The sequence below is a fragment of the Calliphora vicina genome, chromosome 4 (genome assembly GCF_958450345.1).
Source record: "Calliphora vicina chromosome 4, idCalVici1.1, whole genome shotgun sequence".
Taxonomy (NCBI): Eukaryota; Metazoa; Arthropoda; class Insecta; order Diptera; family Calliphoridae; genus Calliphora; species Calliphora vicina.
The window spans coordinates 103,996,182-104,017,074 of record NC_088783.1 but is presented as its reverse complement, the minus strand read 5'-3'; the positions used below and the strand labels follow the sequence as shown (position 1 = coordinate 104,017,074).

Sequence of the window (20,893 nt, the reverse complement as noted above, 5' to 3'; positions counted from 1 at the left end):
ATAAAAATTTAATCATTTAAAGTTTGAATAAATTCTGTTATTAATTAACTTTAAAATTAATACAGTTTAAAGAAAGACTTTGAAATGAATCTAAAAAATTAAATATTAGGAATGGATGTATGGAATGAAAGGCTGACATTTTTTAATTACGGATTAAGATTTTAGTGAATTAAGCTCAAATTTTATTAATTAATTCGAAGCTCTGATATTTAATAATTATAACACTAAATTTTTATATAAAATTTGGCTATAATATTCCTAATTTACAGTGTCATTATATATTTCGGGAATAGCCGGGTACCCGAGAATGTAGAAAAAAATTTCCTGATCCCCGAGAATCGAAAAAGATCGGGAAATTAAAAGCCCCAGTTGCATATCGAAATATTGAACATAGAGCCAAATAGTATTTATATCCCGGTCCTCATAAGATTCAAACACGATCTAGCGTCTGACTGTCTGTCTATTAAAACACGAAAGGGTCCAAACGAAAAGAGCTAGCTGGCTGAAATACTGTTGTTGTTGGTAAAGTTTGTTTCCTACTGAAAATATGCAAAAGCGGTCCATGATTTCACCCACCTCTCATACAAATGTCTCTCCAAACTACTGTTTGAGCATTCATAAATATTGTTATGAATTTGCATTAGCGTTTTGAAATTAACGGTCTGAAAGCTCTAGAATTCGAATATACTTTTAAGATCATTATAGAAATAGAGCTTTCAAGAAGCATCTAGATGGTAATGCAGTGTATATAAATTAGCCTTGAGAACACCAAATAATATGAAGCATAGCACAGTGGTTTAGAAACTTTTTTTTTAAATAATTCGGTATCTTGGGAACTATTATATTGTTACGAAATTTCACATGGTTTGAGCTGAGGTGTTTTCGAGTTGATTTACGTTTGTTCAGCTTCTTAGCGCTAATGGGGGCCAGTACGTAGCCCCTCAAAGTTGGTATCTCGGGTCTAAATTTTTTTAAAAAAATCCATTTATGATCCGAATGAGCTGAAATTTTGAATATAAATAGTCCTTGAGAAGATCTACAAAAATATGCTTACAAGTGTAGGTTATCTCTATTAGCTGAAGAGATATCGATTTAGTTTTTTTTAATTCTGCTCGATCTTTTTATGGTTTTTTAGATATAGCGGACCTACGGAGGGTCGAAATTTACTTTTCAGATATATTGGCGATGAAATTCTAAAAGGCCGTATTTTTTACGTTTTTCCCAAAAAAGCCCATATATTTTTGTAGAAAAAAAAATTTTTAATGCAAAAGCGTCTAAAGAAAAATTCTAACCAAACTTAGCCAATTTAAAAAAAAAGAAATTAGGTTTGAGTAAAAAATTCTAAAAAGGAATAGCACCGATCCACGAAAAAGCTCCATATTTGTATAACCCCATATGTTTATTAGATACCTACTAAGTATTTTTACTATCACACGCTAAATAACGTCACAGTAGGCACTTTTCTAAAAAAACTCAGTTTTTGGAACACATTTTCCCCGTTTTTAACTCTTAAAACTTTACATTAATTCAAATTTTATATTTTTATTCGTGGAAAATCAGCATATGAAATTTTTTTTAGTTTTTAAGGTAAATGAAGTCCCAAAATTTTTTAAAATTATATAGTTTTACTAAAATATCAATCTAAAGGTCTTAACTGCCTTTAAGTGTGCTGTATATTCTGTACATTGTATTAATTGTATTAAAATAGAATGACCGTTTAAATTGTTGTGTAAATTTGAATAAATAAAGAGTTGTTACAATTTTAAACTACTAAACTGCTTTTATTTGCAATCAAGAGTATCCGATTAATATAGAGGAAATAAACCACCGTTTTTAAAAGGTAAAAACGTAACAATATGTTGCTTAAGCGGCAACCTGATATTAGATCTTCTTTGTTCATACAAAGTCTCGAAATCTGCTGAATAAATATATGTTTAGTCGGGGGGCAGAGAAGCAAGTCTTATTTTTTCGGCGGCGGCTGAAGAGGTAAAAATTGTCGGCGGCGGCGGCTTAACGCCGAGTTTTTACCGGCTTAAATATTTTTTCGGCTGAGCCGACTTTAAAGAAACACTTTTTTTTAATTAGCATGTATTGCTTTTATATAGCAATGCCTATTTTTTACTATTTTACATTTATGAGAGGAAATGTTCAATATTAAATCCTGCATATTAATAAGTTTGAAAAATAAAAAAACAATTTAAAATCATTCGGTATATCCAGAAATCATCTTAAAAAGATATTCCTATTTTTGCTTTATATTTTTTCCGATACGCGGCAATAGAGAAAATGCAAAGTGTTACTGAAATTTTAATTTGTTCCAAAAATATATTTTGTATTATTTCCAGTATTATATATGTACTCGTATACCAGGCGCGGCGGTAAATATGATAGAAAATGTTTTCATATAAATAAAGAGCAAATGTAAAATAAATTCTACTTTATTTTCTGATGAAAAAACTAATTCTAGAACAGTTCCTAAGGTGTGTTTGCTAAAGTTTTAGAAAAACTGTTTTCAGAACCATTCCAAGTAAAGCTTCTTAAGAACGAGTTCTCATTGTTTTAAAACAAAAATCGTTGGCCCCAACGTCTAATTAGAACGAGTACTGGCTATAATCATGCGTTCTAGAACTAATAAATTTTTCCTGGGATATATAATAATTCTTCCACTAAATAGCCTGGTAAAATTTAAAATAATTGAAAAAAAATATTTTAGTATTTAACCTAGCACAAGTAACAGTTGGAAAAACTCAACACATTCATACTTTTGCACTAACACAATTGTGGAAATTGTGTATGAATGTGTTCAGTTACTTACATGTGTAAACTTCAGGTAAATACTAGTTGTTTTTAGTGATATTATAAAACAGTGTGAAATATTGTAAAGACGCTAAATTTACAAAAAAGTACTTAAAAATCGACTCAGCCGATGAAATCAGCTAGAAAATAAGCCGCCGATGAGCCGGTACTTTCGGCGGCGGCGCGGCTCCTGAAAATTTACCAGCTGCTCGGCTAGCTGCCGGTCGCGCCGTTACGGCTTGCTACTCTGTCGGGGGGTTAATTTCGGATTTATTAAATTTTAAGTTTTTCATCTTTGTTTGAAATACTAATGTTTGAATAAATTATCTGAAACTGACTTATTTTTAATAAAATAAGCTAAAAGGCGTTTTTGTAATTGGAGAATTTTAAACATCGATTATAATGTTATTTAATTTAATTTTTACATTTAAACTTTTTCTAAATTAATGAATAGTTTCGATGTAAGTAATTAAAAGGCACTATTTCATACCATCCATATTTATATAGCTGCGAGTGTAATGTAACAGTATAGCAAAAAAGCTTTTAATATTTTCTAACATTACACTGTTAAAAAGCTCAAATGAAACTTTGTAATTAAAGTAAAAGTTTTAGATTAATGTTATGAAAAATGTATTAGAAAGTGTTTAATACCCTAAAATGGGCATACACATAATATTTAAACATTTTGTTAAAAAAAAATATATAAAATATTTAAATAAATTTATTAATTAGGCAAATTATTTAATAGTTTGAGATCAGAGTTTGAAATTAGCTTATAAAAGATTAAATGGATAAGGGTTAGACATTTAGTAAAGCGATGAACTTAAACAGAGTTTGAGTAGGAAATTTTGAGATTTTTTTAATTGAAAAATATATGTTCCAGATAGAAATTCAAGAACTTGTAATATTTTGAAATGAAAAGGGGTAAGTAGCCATATAAATTTCCATAAAATTTAACATATTTCTCATCTGTGAATATTTTTAGTGGTAATTTTTATTATAATTTTAGCTTTTGTTGTACAAGATGTCGTTTTTGCTAATAAAGCTGAGGAAAATTTAAGATTTATTAATAATTTTATAAGAAATATATACAATAACATAACCGAACCCAAGCTTCAATTTGAGGATCCTTTATTATGGCCTAAAAGTTATTCGGGAAATTTTCCAAGTTATGATTACATAGTAATAGGAGCTGGAACGGCAGGTTCCATTGTAGCCAGTCGTTTAAGTGAACATCGGCTGGCAAAAGTCTTAGTTATAGAGGCTGGCGGTGATCCTCCTTTATTGTCTGAAGTAAGTACATTCGAAGCCTTTTAAAGACATCTTAATAAATTTAATTTATTTCAGATCCCTTCACTTTCTCTTCTACTGACTAATACTTCTTATACCTGGAACGATTATTCGGAACAGAATCCTTCTTGCTGTCGAGGCATGCAAAACGATCGCTGTTATTGGCCCCGGGGTAAAATGATTGGTGGTACGGGTGGCATTAACGGCAATGTCTTTCTTGAGGGTAGACCCGAAGATTTTGATGAATGGCAGCAACAGGGTAATAAAGCCTGGTCCTGGAATGAGGTCCAAAAATACTTTCAAAAAGCCAAAACAAATCAAAGCCTACAAAACTTCCCTAAGGGTTCATTAGTTTTAAATAATTTTCAGCGTTTAGAAGATTTTAGATTGATAGAAAATCTCTTGGCAGAAACTATTGGAAAACCCAATAATGGAGTAAATACCGGCATTTTAAACAATCTAGAAGCCACTATTCTCCTAGGCAGACGTATGAGTACGGGAAAAACGTATTTGGCCAGAGTAGCTAAAGATCGCAAACATCATTTACATATTTTGAAGAACAGTGAGGTCATTAAAATCCATTTTAAAGGAAATAAGGCTACAGGGGTGGAATTTATGTTTCAAAATCGTACACGCCATTATGTCAAGGCTAAAAGAGAAATTATTGTAAGTGCAGGGGCCATAAATACTCCCAAACTTTTAATGCTATCGGGCATAGGACCCTCGGAGCACTTAAAGAAGTTAAATATTTCTATAATCAAAGATTTACCGGTAGGTGAGAATTTACAAGATCATGGCATGATGCCCTTGATTTTAAAATTCACTAAAAATATACCCCAAATAAATAATCAAACATTGAGGGACTCTATTAAAGAATTTTTCTTAAAACAATCTGGTCCTTTGGCCAGCAGCCCCAATTTAGTGAGTTTTATAAATACATTGGATTTACAAAGTACAAATAAACCCGATGTTATGTTGGTATCGGAAATAACCAGATTTTCTCAGACCTCAAATCTATTTGAATTTTTACAATTTAAAGAAAAAATTTCCCAGCAATTTCTAAAGAAAGCCGATAAACATTTGGTTTTACAAATATTTGGTCTTTTAGTCAAACCCAAATCAAGGGGTAATATTAAATTAAAATCCAACAATGCTTTTGAAGGACCTTCCATTAAAAATAATTATGGTTTTCACTTAGAAGATCGTATGACTTTAGTACGTTTTGTGCGATTTATACAATTTCTCCTAGAAACTCCACAATTCCGGTACTATGGCTTGGAATTAATAACAATTTCTTTAGAGGAATGTGATATTCTAGAAGCATATTCTCAAGAATATTGGTTGTGTTATATTAAATACTTTTATATAAGTGCCTGGCATGGAGCTGGAAGTTGTCGTATGGGTCCTGCTAGTGATTCTTCAACGGTAGTAGATGATTTATTAAAGGTTCATGGGGTACAGGGCTTGAGAGTGATTGATGCCAGTATTATGCCTAATATAACAAGTGCCAATACCAATGGCCCCACTATTATGATTGCTGAGAAGGGGGCTCAATTGGTTTTAGATGATTGGATAAAGTGATTGGAAAGAACTTACCAGGGATTAAGATTAAGAGTGTGTTTTGTAGAAATAAGGATATTTATTACCTGTAAATAAAAGAAATTAAAGAAAATTAGTTAAAAATTCAATAAAAATAATACATTAGTTATTGCGTATCAATTACAATTATATTCAAATTAGAATAAAGAAATAATACTATTAAGACTCCCTTTGTGTATCTGATAGTAAATGCCTAATTTCATATTTCTGGGTCCATTATTATGGAAAAAAACCTTTTGTGAATTCAAATTCATTCAGAATCATTTGTGCCTAATTTTAAATTTTTTGGTTTATTATTATAAAATATTCAAAAAGTACCATTCGAATAATGAAAAAGTACCAAAAATTCTACCCCTAGAATTCTCACTCACTAAGGACCATATGTGCTTAATTTCATATTTCTAAGTCCATTATTATAGAAAATTCAAAAAGTACCATTAGAATATAGAAAAAGTACCAAAAAGCAGCCACTTGTGGATTACCACCCATTCGGGCCCATGTAAGCTTTATTTCATGTTTCTAGGTTCATTGGTGAAGAAATTACAATAACTACCATTCAAATAGAGAAAAAGTACCAAAAAGTCTCCCCCTAGAATTCTCACTCACTTAGGACCATATATGCTTACTTTCATGTTTCTAAGTTCATTGTTATAGAAAATTCAAAAAAGTACCATCAGAGTAAAGAAAAAGTACCATGGAGTATCCGCTTGAATTTTCACTCACTTAGGGCCATATACGCTTAATTTAATGTTTCTAAGTTCATTGTTATAGAAAATTGTAAAAGTACTATTAGAATATAGAAAAAGTACCATAAAGCAGCCACTTGTGGATTCTCATACACTCGGGCCCATGTAAGCTTTATTTCATGTTTTTTGCCCAAGAAAAAATATGTTTTAAAAAAAGTACCAAACTGTTTACCCGGATTTGGCCCAAATAACACCCTGTTAGTTAATTTTTGTATGAATCCAGGAACCAATGTTAAATAAAATGATCAAAATTGGCTTTATAATTTCAAATAAAATGTATTTTCCCGATTTTATCCCCTTTTTGGTACCTTTTTTATCACCAGTGAGGTGGTAAAATTTTATTCAAATAAATTTCTGTATCGTGGTGGCATATTCGTATGTCTATGTCAATTATAGAAAACACATATTTAATGAAAAAGTACCAAAAATAAACACAATTTTTATCCCTTAAGGATTCGAATTTCCAAAAAGTACCAAACTTATATTTTCTGATAAGTAAAGAATACGATTTAAATATTGTTTCTATGTTTATTGGTTTAAAAGATACATACTATGCCAAAAAAGTACCAAAATACAGTTTTTACCCGTTTTCTCCCCTAAAAGGTTCGAATTTCAAAATAGTTCGAAACACCTGTCAGCTTATTTTTTAAATGGAGTAACATGCAATTTTAAGTTTTTTTTGTATCTTTATTAGTTTTGAGGATATAAGTTTACTGAATTTAACCGTTTTTACCCCCTAAACGTTCGAATTTCCAAAAATCCCTTCTTAGTGGAGGGAGGAACCCACAGTTAAAATTTCATGATTCTAGCTTCAGTCGTTTGGGCTGTGCGATGATTAATCAGTCAGTCAGTCACTCAGTCAGTAACGTTACTCTTTTATATACATATATAGATATAAAATTTACTCAAAATAATACTTTAATTATAGTGTATCAATTAAAATTATATTCAATGAAAATATTTCAAAATCTCTCGTTCAAATTCCCCCGATAGACTAGAGGATACTGTGCTGGACTATCAGTCTGAGGGTTGCGGTTTCGATTCCCGCCAGAGACTCTGGGTATCTGCAGATAAGCAAAAATCTTCGCAATTTGTGTTTGTTAACCGATTAAAATACCCTGGTAATCATTTAAACAAAAAACACTAATTACAACTCCCTCTCTAGCACGCGTTTCCAATTAAAACTGACTGAGAATAAACAACAATATAAATATTTACAATTAATTGAAAAGTTGATTCACATCATATTGCAAAATGCTGATGCCTGACAACTAATAAAACGCCAAAAAACATAGTGACCCAGAATAATACAAATACAAAAAGAGAAAAAAATGCATGATCCACAAAAATTTTAGACAAAACAAAAACGTAATAAACAAATTTTCACTGAAAATAGTTTAAATCCAAATTTAAAAGACATAAATTAGTATTAAATAAGTGATCAAACCGTGAAGACAAAGAAATCTTAAAATATCGTCATTAATAAGAAAACTAAGTGCAAAATGATAAATTATGAAGGAGCTGTTACCTTATGGCGTTTCCTCTTAACCATAGGTCCTAGCGCCATGGTATTAGTCATGCTTTTAGAGGGCATTCGACAACATCGTCCCGATATAGTGGATAGAGAAAATCGTGTACGACCCATATACATTGGTGATTTACGTGATAGTTATGATTTCATTATAGTGGGTGGTGGTTCGGCAGGTTGTGCTTTAGCCTCACGCCTCTCCGAGGTAAAACAGTGGAATATTTTACTTTTAGAGGCGGGCGGAGATGAACCAGCTTTTGCCGATGTACCCCAATTATATCCAGTATTTCAACGTAGTCCCTGGGATTGGAAGTACAAAGCGGAAAAATCCAGTCGTTACTGTTTGGCTATGCAAAATCAACAATGCGGCTGGCCTAGAGGCAAAATGTTGGGCGGTTGCAGTTCCATTAATGCCATGATGTATTTAAGAGGTAATCGCAAGGATTATGATCATTGGGCTGAGTTGGGTAATGTGGGTTGGAATTATGATAATGTTTTGCATTATTTTCGCAAAATGGAGGATAATCGTGTAGCGGGCTTTGAACATGATCCCTATCATGGTCATGGTGGACCGGTAACGGTGGAAAATTATCGCTTTCCATCGCCTTTGTTGGATATATTTTTAATGGCGGCCAAGGAGTTGAATTTGGTAAGTGTGAAAAGGTGAATTTTTTGAACAAAACAGAAAATGTTTGTATACCATCCACAGCTTAACCCTTACAAGGACTTCAATGGCCGTTCCCAATACGGCTTCGCTGCTCCCCATGCCACCGTAAGAGATGGTCTACGTTGTAGCGCTAATAAGGCCTATATTAGACCTGTTTGGAGAAGATCCAATTTGGATATTTTACTTAAAGCCTTTGTGGAGAAAATTATCATAGATCCGGACAGCAAACAGGCTAAGGGAGTAAGATTCGAATGGTTGGGTACCAAGCACAGAGTTAAAGCTACACGTGAAGTTATTTTATCAGCCGGAGCCATAGCCAGTCCTCAGTTGTTAATGGTGTCGGGAGTGGGACCCCGCAAACAACTCCAGCAACATGATATTGATGTTATAAAAGAGCTGCCCGGTGTGGGTGGTAATCTACAGGATCATATTTCAGCCACGGGCAGTTTATATACTATAGATAATACCATAACGGGTGATCGTTTATCATTTATAGTGCCCGAAATGTTAAATGCCAAATCGGTTGATACGTTTCTACATCATGCCAATGGTTTTTTCTATGCTGTGCCCGTTGCGGAAGTTATGGGATTTTGGAATAGTAAATATCAGGATCCCCGTAAAGATTGGCCAGATGTACAGTATTTTTTGGGCAGTTATGGTTATGGTGCAGATGGTGGTCTTATAGGTAGACGTGCTGCCTCCATGAGCATGATAAATTTTGCACAATCCTTTGAACCCATTATATATAAAGATAGTTTTATTATAACACCCTTGCTAATGCGGCCCAAAAGTCGTGGTTGGCTGGAAATTGTTTCGAGGCATAATAAAGATTATCCCAAAATACATGCCAATTATTATGATAATCCTTTGGATATGGCTATTATGGTAAGATTTTAATTTAAAAATTGTTTTTATACAACCTGGATTACTAAGTCATTAATATAGACAATATGGATATCTAATGATAGATACTTCAAAGACCTTTACAACGACGAAAATTGAAAAAACTTAAATTTAAAAAAAAAATTTTAAATTTGTATTTTGAAGTATAATTTGGTGAAGGGTATATGAGATTCGGCACAACCGAATATATCTCTCTTACTTGTTTTTTTTTAAGAGAAATAAAAATTTTTGTTATATTTTTACAGGTGGATGCCTTAAAATTTGGCCATCAATTTAGCCAGGCCCCCATTTTAAGACGTTTGAATGCTACTCTAAATATTTATGTGTGGCGCAATTGCCCCGAAGTGGAGTATTTAAGTGATGCCTTTTGGGAGTGTGTGGCTCGTTATTATTCCCAGACAATTTATCATCCAGTGGGCACTTGTAAAATGGGCCCCTATAATGATCGTGATGCTGTAGTGGATCCCCGCCTTAGAGTCTATGGCATTAAAAGTTTAAGGGTAATAGATGCCAGCATTATGCCCACCATTACCACGGGTAACACAAATGCTCCAACTCTAATGATTGCTGAGAAGGCGGCCGATTTGATTAAAGAAGATTGGTTTCATTATAGACAATGATAAATAAGCATTTTGTATTTATAGTCAAATTAATTTTTTAGAATATTAAGCATAAAGAAATACACATAGAGCGGAAACTATAAAAAGCTCAAACAAAAAAATTACTCAAAATAGTCAGATGTACAAGTGTTATTTTTGTTTTCACATTGATATCTTTACTAGATTTTTGACAAATGAGTTAGGTCTTTGACACTGGAGTTGCCGATCTATGTGTATTTATCTATGTATTTGAGAGATTTTATTTAATAAAAATTATTTTTAGTGAAACCCATATTTAAATTAATTTGTGTCATGGCTTTTAAAAGCAAAAAGGTGTTATTTTAATAGTGTTTGGCAAATGGCATTTATTATAAAAAATATTTATCAGCAACAATTAGTGGCTGAGGGGTTAGTAAACATTTAAGTGGTGATCATCTATATGATCATATATATGTATATACTACTTTTTAGGCGGAGTTTTATTTAAAAGAAGAAACATTAACGTGTGCCAAACTGATTATAGATCTCAGTTATCCCAATTTGTTTGGAAGGTAGAAACTTCCGTTTTGATTTCAATGTATTTTTGTTTACAAACATAGCTTCAAATGTGACTGCTACATGACTTATCAAATCCTCTTACTGGTCCAATGAATCAATTCTCATAAGATGTATTAATTACTTAAACATTTTAAATATATTTGGTGTTGACAGCCTAAAAATTTTATAATAAATTTACTTGTTTTTTCTTTAATTTATTTGGTATTAATAAAGTTTCCGCAACTAGTTGTCAATGTTGTTTAAAATATTTTCATATAGTACGCTACATGTTGCAACAATTTGCTTTGACCAAGACAAAAATGTTAAGAAATCATGAGTATTACTTTATGTGGACTTGAAGGCCAGTTAACTGTAATTGAAAGTGGAAATTTTAAAAATGAAACTGAATCCTTAACGAATATTATTGCCAGAGCTATTGGATTGTGTGGAGGGGGAAATTTGATTAAGTCCCGGTCCACACTGTGAAACATTTGCTGCAAAACATTTGAGTTTGTTGATGAAAGAGGAAAGAGGAATGAAAAAGGGAACTTTGTTTCATGTACATGAAGTTTTTGTTGAGTATGTCATCCTCATTTATTCGTTCGTATTCGTACTGTACAGAAATGTCAAAAACTGAAAAGCAAAAACTTCACTGTGTGGACACGAATGCAGTTTCAAAAGAGAATTTAAAAATGTTTTGCAGCAAATGTTTCAGTGTGGACCGGGACTAAGTTAAGGATCCATAATTTACTATAGTATTTTAGAGAGTTGGACTACAGTATCCTGTTCTAAAATCTGGACAATTACACAGGTCAATAGCAAAAAAATGCTTCACTAACCACTATATAGATTTGATAAATCATGGTTACCTAAGTACAAAAATGGTTAAATTTTTTATAATAACTCAAAAAGGGCTAGTCCGATATTATTGAAGTTAACTTAGAAAAGTTCTAATTTACACAGACTTTTATTTGTTTATATATTGCGATTAATTCGGCTCAGTAGTTTCGGAGTTATAATAAAAAATTGAAGCAAAAAATATATTTTTTAAGTGAAAATTGTAAATTGTTTTATTTTAAAAAAATCATGAAAAATTTAAAACGGCAGAAATAGTTCAGGTTTATTGCTTTATTGCAAAGCCACACATAATACAAAAAAATGAGATATCGATCATAAAAGTGTTTGATTCTTTACGAATTTATTCACAATTAAGTGCTTTTGGAGTTATAATAACAAATTGAAGCAAAAAATATATATTTTACATGAAAATAGCAAATTTTTTAGTTTTAAAAAATTATGAAAAATCGAAAACGGCAGAAATTGTTCAGGTTTATTGCTTTTTCGCAAAGTCACATATAATACCAACAAAATGAGATATCGAACACAAAAATTGATTTATTCCTTTTGAGTTTATTCACAATTAAGTGAATTCGCTCATTTTCACAAAATTTTACTTTTTTTGTTTGATATACATAAAATTGAGTAGTTAATGTTCTTCTTTCGAATGATTAAATTTTGAAAACATTTTCCGCATATGTACAAATTTGAGGGGTTACGCACTGGCTCTTATTGCTCCATACCATAGATCCAAATTGCCGTAATCGTATATCACATTTACTATGACTAAAAAGTATAGGCAGGGAAATTAATGATATTCAGAAAATAGAATACAATTTTAAAATCTTTATATATAAAATGGCAATGATCTTTAAATTATTTCGATATCACTTTAAAAATCTAAAGAAAATGAAAAGTATTAAACAAAAGTATTTAAACTTTAAATACTAAAATAAAAAAATACTCTCTAAATAAGATGATTTTAAAAAAACAACCTTTATCACCAACAGCTGTAATTTATACCAATTTGTATTAATCACAGACTTAATTAACAACTGCAAATGTTATTTTAACAATAAAAAAAACAACAACAAAATCTTACATAATTTTTAATAAATTAAACAATAATTACATAAAAGTATTTACAGCCACATTTTTGTTATGTAGAAGGAAAATATCAAATGCATTTACTTGCGCACAAATAAAATGCACGACTTTAAAAATAAATCTGCTCTGCCACACAAAATTAAAACAAACTAAAACAAAAAAAGATCGCAATAAATTACAAGTTTTACCAGTTTCCAGAGCCACCATTTGAGGCAGCAAAGAATCAATAAGTTTGTTTAAACATTTGGCTGCTTGGCATACACAGCAGCATTTCATGTGGAGACACATACAGAAAAATGCTTTATAAATCTTAAATCAAAAAACAAGTGATAAATTCTCCATTTATAAACATAAACAGGTGGTTGTCACAAGCGAATTTTCGAATTTTAGTTTATTAAGAAAACGCCAAACGTATTTTCAAATTCAGTTTATCAAGAAAACTCCACGTTAAAACATCAGCTTCCAACATTCATTCATTCGTCATGCTGCACACAAAGTTCCTAATCGTTTTAGCAGTAGTAGTTGTTTTAATGACATTTAAAGGTGTTAAAAGTGCCACAGTAGAAAGTGAAATTTTACAATCGAAACAATTGAAAAAACATTTAGAAGTATTAAAAGTTCATCTGGAGGATGCCATTCAAAAGCTGGATCATAATATACAAGTGAGACAGGCTGAATTTCTATCGGAGGTACAAACCCCCGATAATGGTGAGTTGCTAGGATAAATAAGTGACAAAATGAAAGTGAAAGCTAAATAAGTGAAATTAAGTTTAAAATTTGTTGTGTTTTTAATATTTGTATTGTCCTTTGAATACATATTAATTACACGGTGCTACGATGGAAAAAAAAAATTGGAAAACGACCTAGTGTAGGTCAAGTTATTCTGAAAAAACCGTTTTCAGTTATGTCCGTGAACTTATCGATCTGTAACTCAGTCAGTCTCTGTCCGACTTTAAATTTTTAAACGGGGTTAAAAAGAAAACTAATTACGCTTTAAAATGACGTGCATTTTTTGATACATTTGTTAGTTATAAATATTGTTTTTGTTAAGAATATCTAAAAGAAAAACAAAATTTATCAACTTTTTTGATTTTAATCGCTTTTCATTTCTTATTTTGATATGGAAGCTTATACAAATTTATACCAATGTATTTAGGAAATTTAGTTCTTAACAAACTATCATTTTAATTATTCAAATCGGATGAAAATTGTAAAAGTTATTCAACTTTTCATTAACACCTTTTTTAGTATTTTCTCCCCCAGCCCATATTTACAAGGTAAATTTTGTGGAACTTTTTTTAATAACTTTTGCAAGTATAAACCGATTTTAACAACTAATATCTCGTTTTTGTCTATATAAAATTGTCTATAAAATACTGTGCAAAAAAAATAGGGTTTCATAGACAAAAATTAAAATAACTATTGTTGAATTTGAAAAATTAGGTAAAAAATAAAAAAGAAAGCCAAACTATTTATAAAAACTTACACAAAACTTACAACAAGGAATATAGATCTTAACAATCATTTTATGAAAGCTTAATTCTTTACCAAACTATAATTGTTTAAAATTTTGAAATCGGTCTAAATGTGTGAGTTAGAGGCATAGAGAACATAGAGCGGAAACTCGAAAAAAAAACTCAAACAAAAAAATTACTCAAAAAAGTTACACATACGAGTGTTGTTTTTGTTTTCACATGGTTTTTTTACTAATACATTCTCAGCACTTAGGTTTTTGACAACTGAGTTAGGTCTTTGACAGGAGAGTTTCTGCTCTATGTATTTTCTCTATGGTTAGAGGTACTACGACCTACCCTAAAACAGTTTTTTCAAAATAACTCAAAAATTTTAAGGTGTTTCAAAATCTTTGATAACGGTTTTAGTATATCCTCACCTAGGCCTACAACTTCCATATTAGGTGGCTTTTCAAGTTCTGACAAAAAGTGTCATTTTGTAGCAGAGCGTTATTGAAAACAAATACCTGGAATTATAAAAAAAAATTTACAACAGAAAGTGGTTTCAATAATACTGGCAAATATTTCAGAAATAAATTCGTGACGGAAAGTGTCAAAAAATATTTAAAAAAATGTCTTGAGTTTCTCCCTGACATTCAAATACATCTTGAGGAATAATATGCTAAACTGTTACTACTTCGGTGGTAAAAATCTTCTCGAATCTTGAAACATTTAAGAGGATAATTTTAGATTAAGACAAAGAACGTATTTGATTTAACCCTTTGTCGACCGACGATACTTATAAGTACCATAACAATAATAAGCTTACAAAATGAAAACAAAACATATTTTGACCCTTTTTGCGCAAAAGTACTTTGAAGTGCACTATCATCTTTGGAATAAAATATTTGTTTGCCTATTGGCAAATTCGCTTACCCAGTATAACGGTGAATTATTTCATGTTCTCATTGTGGTGTTTATTTATGTTGTAACTTTTTCGTAAAATACGATAAAATAGACTAATCAATATAGTAATAAAATGTAAACAAAAATCAATGAGTTTTTTATCTTTTGGCTGATGCTGTCCCAACGGTACCAGGTCACTTTCGGATCCTTGCAGGTCCCTTTCGGTACCTTGCCGATCCTCCACAAAGTTAAAATTTTGTAAATAATTTCCTGAAGTCCCTATTTTCAATATTTCATAAAAAAAATAAAACTTTTTCAACTATTTAAAGCCTTGGTCCACAAGGGGTTAAACACATCCTTTATTCTAAAATTCGAAAGAATTAATTCTTAATTTTCAAAATCAAATCAGATTAGATTTTAATTAAGGTGAATTTATTATGAAAAACAAGTAAGAGAGCTATATTCGACTGTGATGAAACTTATACACCCTTCACCAAATTATACTTCAAAATACAAATTTTAAATATTTTTAGGTAAACAAATTTTATTTTTTCCAAAGTTGTTTTTTTAAATTTTTGTAAAAAAATTTTTTCCGAATTGTTATTTTAAATTTAAAATTTTTTTTTTGTTTTTTTTTCAATATTTTTTTTTGGTGAAAAAAAAAATCAGGTTAAAAATAGTTTTTCCGCTTTTGACCCATTGTAGGTCCAACTTACTTATGATCTTATATACATCGTTGCAAAGGCCTTTGAAATGTCTATCATTAGATATCCATATTGTCTATATTAATGACTTAGTAATCCAGATATAGGTCAAAAATCGAGGTTGTCCTGGTTTTTTCCTCATATCTCAGCCATTTGTGGACCGATTTTGCTGATTTTTAATAGGAAACTTTTCGACAGAATTATTGAAGATTTGGATCCCGAAGATATATGGGGTCTTCAGAAAATTGATTTCAACAGACAGACGGACGGACGGACGGACATGGCTTAATCGACTCCGCTATCTATAAGGATCCAGAATATATATACTTTATAGGGTCGGAAAATTATATTGTGGAAATTACAAACGGAATGACAAACTTATATATACCCTTCTCACGAAGGTGAAGGGTATAAAAAGCTATTTTGACCAAATGGAAAATTGACTTAGCACTACGGGAAAAAATGAAATAATTGCAAACATTTTACTTTCATTTCAGAATACATTGAAGCAGCACTTGGTATGCAACGCAATGATTTTATTGGAGCCGCAGCAATACCACAAATTCCATTGCCATCACAAACCATGCGTATCAATCAAAACAGTGGTCTTAGACGTAAACGTTAAACAAGAAGATGGGGCCAAACAAGTTTTCCATGGTTTGACCTGTATTTAACATTAAAAAAAATTCAAATTATGTCTATGTTGTCTAGTATGAGTATTATGTAAAAATTTTAATATTATAACTAAGTAGTATTTATTGATAACACTTTGAATTCATTACAAAATAAATTTAAGCTTATTATAGTTGAAAAAAAAGTAAAACAAACTAAATTCAATTTATTTCCATAACATTGCAATCAAAAAGCTAACATACTAGCTTATTTCCAAAAATAAGTTGCCAAAAACAACTTATATCCATATAAGGAAATAAATTTGTGAGTGCATTAGTGATTGGCTAAAAATGTTAAATGCAATGAGATAAGCAAGAGGTGCCTGTCTGCCTTATTATATTAAGATGATTATTTAATAATATTAGATTTGGGGAAAACATTACGATTGTAACATATGGATATACTGGTATAGACCATACATTTTCTTGCCTGTAAAGTGGCAAAATAATCGATCATACAAAAATTGATATTTCATTGCCACCGACAAAAAATGGTTTATTATTTGCTCGAGGTAGGGATATTTTTTAGTTCTAACACTTTAAACGCTCTGCGTTGGCTAACTTCAATTTATAATTTTTTGTCATTTGACACGTATGTGCTTTTAGTAGTGCAGAGAGAAATCGATTGGTTACATTAACCTTCCCAGGTAATCTAGCGTGAAGATAATTGTCATTTAAGTGTCTCTAAGTAATTTTGTATAGAAATTGTGTTGAGTTACATTCCAATAGATTGTGAACATATAAAATAAAAAACGAGTAAGAGAGCTATATTCGGCTGTACCGAATCTTATATACCCTTCACCAAATTATACTTCAAAAAAAAATTTTCGTATTGTTATTTTAAATTTTTTAAATTTAAAAATTTTTTTTAAGTTTAAAATTTTAAAAAATTATTTTTTGTTTTTTCAATATGTTTTTTTGGTGGAAAAAAAATTCGGGTTAAAAATATTTTTTCCGATTTTGACCCATTGTAGGTCCAACTTACTATGGTCTTATATACGTCATTGCAAAGGTCTTTGAAATATCTATCATTCGATATCCACATTGTCTATATTAATGACTTAGTCATACAGATATAGGTTAAAAAATAGGTCTAAAATCGAGGTTGCGATTTTAAATATTGATGTATGAATCGAGTATGTAAGTGATTTGGGAGCTTCGGAAAGAGAATTTCAACAGATAGACAGGCAGACGGACGGACATGGCTTAATCGACTCCGCTAGGGTCGGAAATGAAAAATGTAGAAATTACAAACGGAATGACAAACTTATACAGTGGTGGCCAGGTAATTAAGACAAAAATTGTTTGCTAAATTCCATGTGATTCTCAATTAATTTTTAAAATATTTCCACAAATATGTATGGATAAGGACTGTTTTAACACACAAGTGTGTTTTATTCAACTGTATCAATTCATACATATTCACCACGAACACATAAGATTTTTCAACAGCTTGACCAACAATTTTTTTTTTAAATAAACATATTTTCTAACATTTATATCATTAAGGGTCCTCATGTAAACGCTTAAAAGCCTCGCAAACTGTGCAATCTGTGCATTTTTACACTCTCGCAAATGAAATGTCAAAAAATGTATGGAAATTCATTTACACAACTCCGATAAGTTTGCGCGACAATTTAGACTCGCAAACTTGAATTTATTGTGCATTTGATGAATCAGCTGCTTTTGTTTACTTTTATTTAGAAATAAAAATCAAATAAAATATAAAAATTTTGTGCATGTGAAAATTGTGTAACTTTGGAACAGAATGTATTAAATGACATTGTGTATGAAAACATTAACCAACAGCTAGAACATAAACATTCCAAAGATTTAACTTTCATTCAACATTTTAAAATTAAAATTTATACAATTTGAAAAAAAATTATTAAAGCTTTTGTTGAATTTATGTATTTTTATTTGACAAATATAAATTTTCTGTATAAACTTGCACAAAATTGAAAAGGTGGGTTCATGAAACATGTCGCGCAAATTTGCCCATTTGCACAAATGGGAAACTTAAGCGTTTAAATGAGTACCCTTATTATATTTTTATTATTATCAAATATTCGGACATATCATGTTATTAACAGCGGATGTTCGCTGAGGTGAGTCAACATATTTCCACATATCTTTGTCCATATATGTTGTACCGATTTTTCCAAACATTTTTGATAAACTAGAAAAATTAATAATAAATGTCATACCCTTAGATCCTTTTGTTTTGGCTCTATCGCAATTAAAATTCAGTTCATGAAAAAAATTCAAGTATTTGACTTAAATAGCTGCCACCACTGTATATACCCTTCTCACGAAGGTGAAGGGTATAAAAAATTTGAAATAAATTTTTTTAAAGCTGCCTAAAAGTATGCTTTAGTTTATAATAATTTAATAGCTTATGGCCCAAAACGCTTAATTCCTCTAGTTTTTTCTTACTGACTTATATTGACCTACCTAAACGGTGTTAAGAATCATTCCTAGGAAGTTCATGTTTTAGAAAGTTGTTTATTGAGATCTTAGGTACATTTTTGTAGTTGATTGTTTCCTTGAATTTTGAACGGTTTGCTACCTATGGACCTGAACAAGGTAAAAAAGGTAAAAAATCGATTTTTTTAAGTTTTTTTTTTACGATTTTGATCTTAAAGATGTTTTTTGATTTTAGATCTTCACAAGTTTTGTTCTTTATGACAAGGTTTACAACTTTGCCTCAGAGGGTAAATCAAATTTCCGAACTGTTTGCAAGATATGCGCCTGAGAAAATTATCACTTTTTTGCAAAAATGTCACCGGGGCCCCAAATCTTTGGGGGCCCATAAAGTATTCAGGTAGTATTTTGCTGTTGTTTCTGAAATAGTAACTTATTCCTCCGATTTATAATTTGCCGAAGTATTCTAAAATTGCAATGGATTTTGGAGCATTTATCATGTATGTAGATTAACCCGTACATACATTCGGCTTCTAATATTTAAATATAACACAGTACAACACATGATTTTGGGACTCAATTCTGACAATTGCACGTGAAAGTAGCCCCAAAAATAAGAACTTCTGCATCATTAGTTTTGTCAAGTTGGCTGCCGTAAAAATTTAATGGCCATACGAATTTTTTTCGTCAAGGTGGATTTTTATCACTTTTTCTATATTTTAGCACGGTTATATCTCGTATACCGTACGGAGTATCTCTTTTGTGGCTGAAGGAAAGTTGTAGATATTGAATAGTAGAAAAAAAGTACGGAACATACCTACCAGAAAAAAGTGCATCCAGTGCCTTAAAATCGCAAAAATGACCATTTTTTAATTTTTTTTAACCAATTTTTCACCTTTTTTGCTCAATAACTGGATTACAAATCCAATTATGGACCGATCACCATGAAATTAGGTCGTGTGATTTGTTTCTATATGAAAGTTATTTATCATGAATTTTGTATGTATACCATAATTTTTAACAGATTTATGCACTTTAAAGTGATTTTCGGAAGCGTGTCTTATATGAGAGCTATGACTAATTATGGACCGATCATAAAAAAATATGGTACATATAATTTGTTCGGCCCAAGGAAGAAGCCTGTTGAAATTGGCTGAAATCGGTTCATTATTTCACCTAGCCTCCATGCAAATGTCCTCCCGAAATTGGACTTTATCGGTCATAAATGTTTAATTTATATATGTATCTACACAAATTTCGCTCCAAATAAGTTTTGTATATACAAAATTCATGTCAAAAAATTTTATTATGATCGGTCCATAATTATTCATAGCTCCCATATAAGTCCCGCTTACGGAAATCACTTTAAAGTGCATAAATCTGTTAAAAATGATGGTATACATACAAAATTCATGATAAATAACTTTCATATAGACATAAATCACGCGACCTAATTTCATGGTGATCGGTCCATAATTGCATTTGTAATCCAGTTATTGATCAAAAAAGGTGAAAAATTGGTAATTTTTTTTAAAAAATGGGCATTTTTGCGATTTTAAGGCACTGGATGCATCTTTTTCGGGTAGGTATGTTCCGTACTTTTTTTCTACTATTCAATATCTACAACTTTCCTTCAGCCACAAAAGAGATATTCCGTACGGTATACAAGATATAACCGTGCTAAAATATAGAAAAAGTGATAAAAATCCACCTTGAGGAAAAAAAATTCGTATGGTCATTAAATTATTACGGCAGCCAACTTGACAAAACTAATGATGTAGAAGTTCTTATTTTTGGAGCTACTTTCACGTGCAATTGTCAGAATTGAGTCCCAAAGCAATGAACTGAAAAATGTTGTACTGTGTAATTATCCAAATGATTTGTTCTATTTAAGAATTGTGCGGCAATTATAAAAACGTTTGAGTTGCAGTTTTATAATAGGGACTCAAAATATATCTTAATATCTTCTTTACAATTTGAGTAAATCTATATATTCTTCAAACGCAAGGTTTTCGATGGATCTTAAGAATCTGCACATTTGTTGAATACTTCTATAAATAATAGTCTAAAACAATAAATCTGATATTGCATATTTTTTGTTGCACTGCTTATTTATCTATAACTTGTC

The 20,893-nt window shown here is 30.8% G+C and overlaps 4 protein-coding genes across 5 annotated transcripts in view; 3 read left to right on the top strand and 1 right to left on the bottom strand.

The window, feature by feature from the left end:
* Positions 1-20,893, bottom strand: part of Flo2 (flotillin-2) — a 503,689-nt gene that overhangs the window by 92,432 nt on the left and 390,364 nt on the right. The window lies entirely within an intron of this gene.
* LOC135956634 (glucose dehydrogenase [FAD, quinone]-like) lies at positions 3,711-5,667 on the top strand. The gene is made up of 3 exons (XM_065507181.1): positions 3,711-3,720; positions 3,806-4,089; positions 4,144-5,667. Exons 1-3 carry the CDS (start codon positions 3,711-3,713, stop codon positions 5,665-5,667), a joined length of 1,818 nt encoding a protein of 605 aa, XP_065363253.1.
* LOC135957853 (glucose dehydrogenase [FAD, quinone]) lies at positions 7,740-10,156 on the top strand. The gene is made up of 3 exons (XM_065508660.1): positions 7,740-8,608; positions 8,669-9,511; positions 9,775-10,156. Exons 1-3 carry the CDS (start codon positions 7,934-7,936, stop codon positions 10,147-10,149), a joined length of 1,893 nt encoding a protein of 630 aa, XP_065364732.1. The 5' UTR covers positions 7,740-7,933; the 3' UTR covers positions 10,150-10,156.
* Positions 13,077-16,507, top strand: LOC135958198 (uncharacterized). The gene is made up of 2 exons (XM_065509079.1): positions 13,077-13,317; positions 16,168-16,507. Exons 1-2 carry the CDS (start codon positions 13,092-13,094, stop codon positions 16,293-16,295), a joined length of 354 nt encoding a protein of 117 aa, XP_065365151.1. The 5' UTR covers positions 13,077-13,091; the 3' UTR covers positions 16,296-16,507.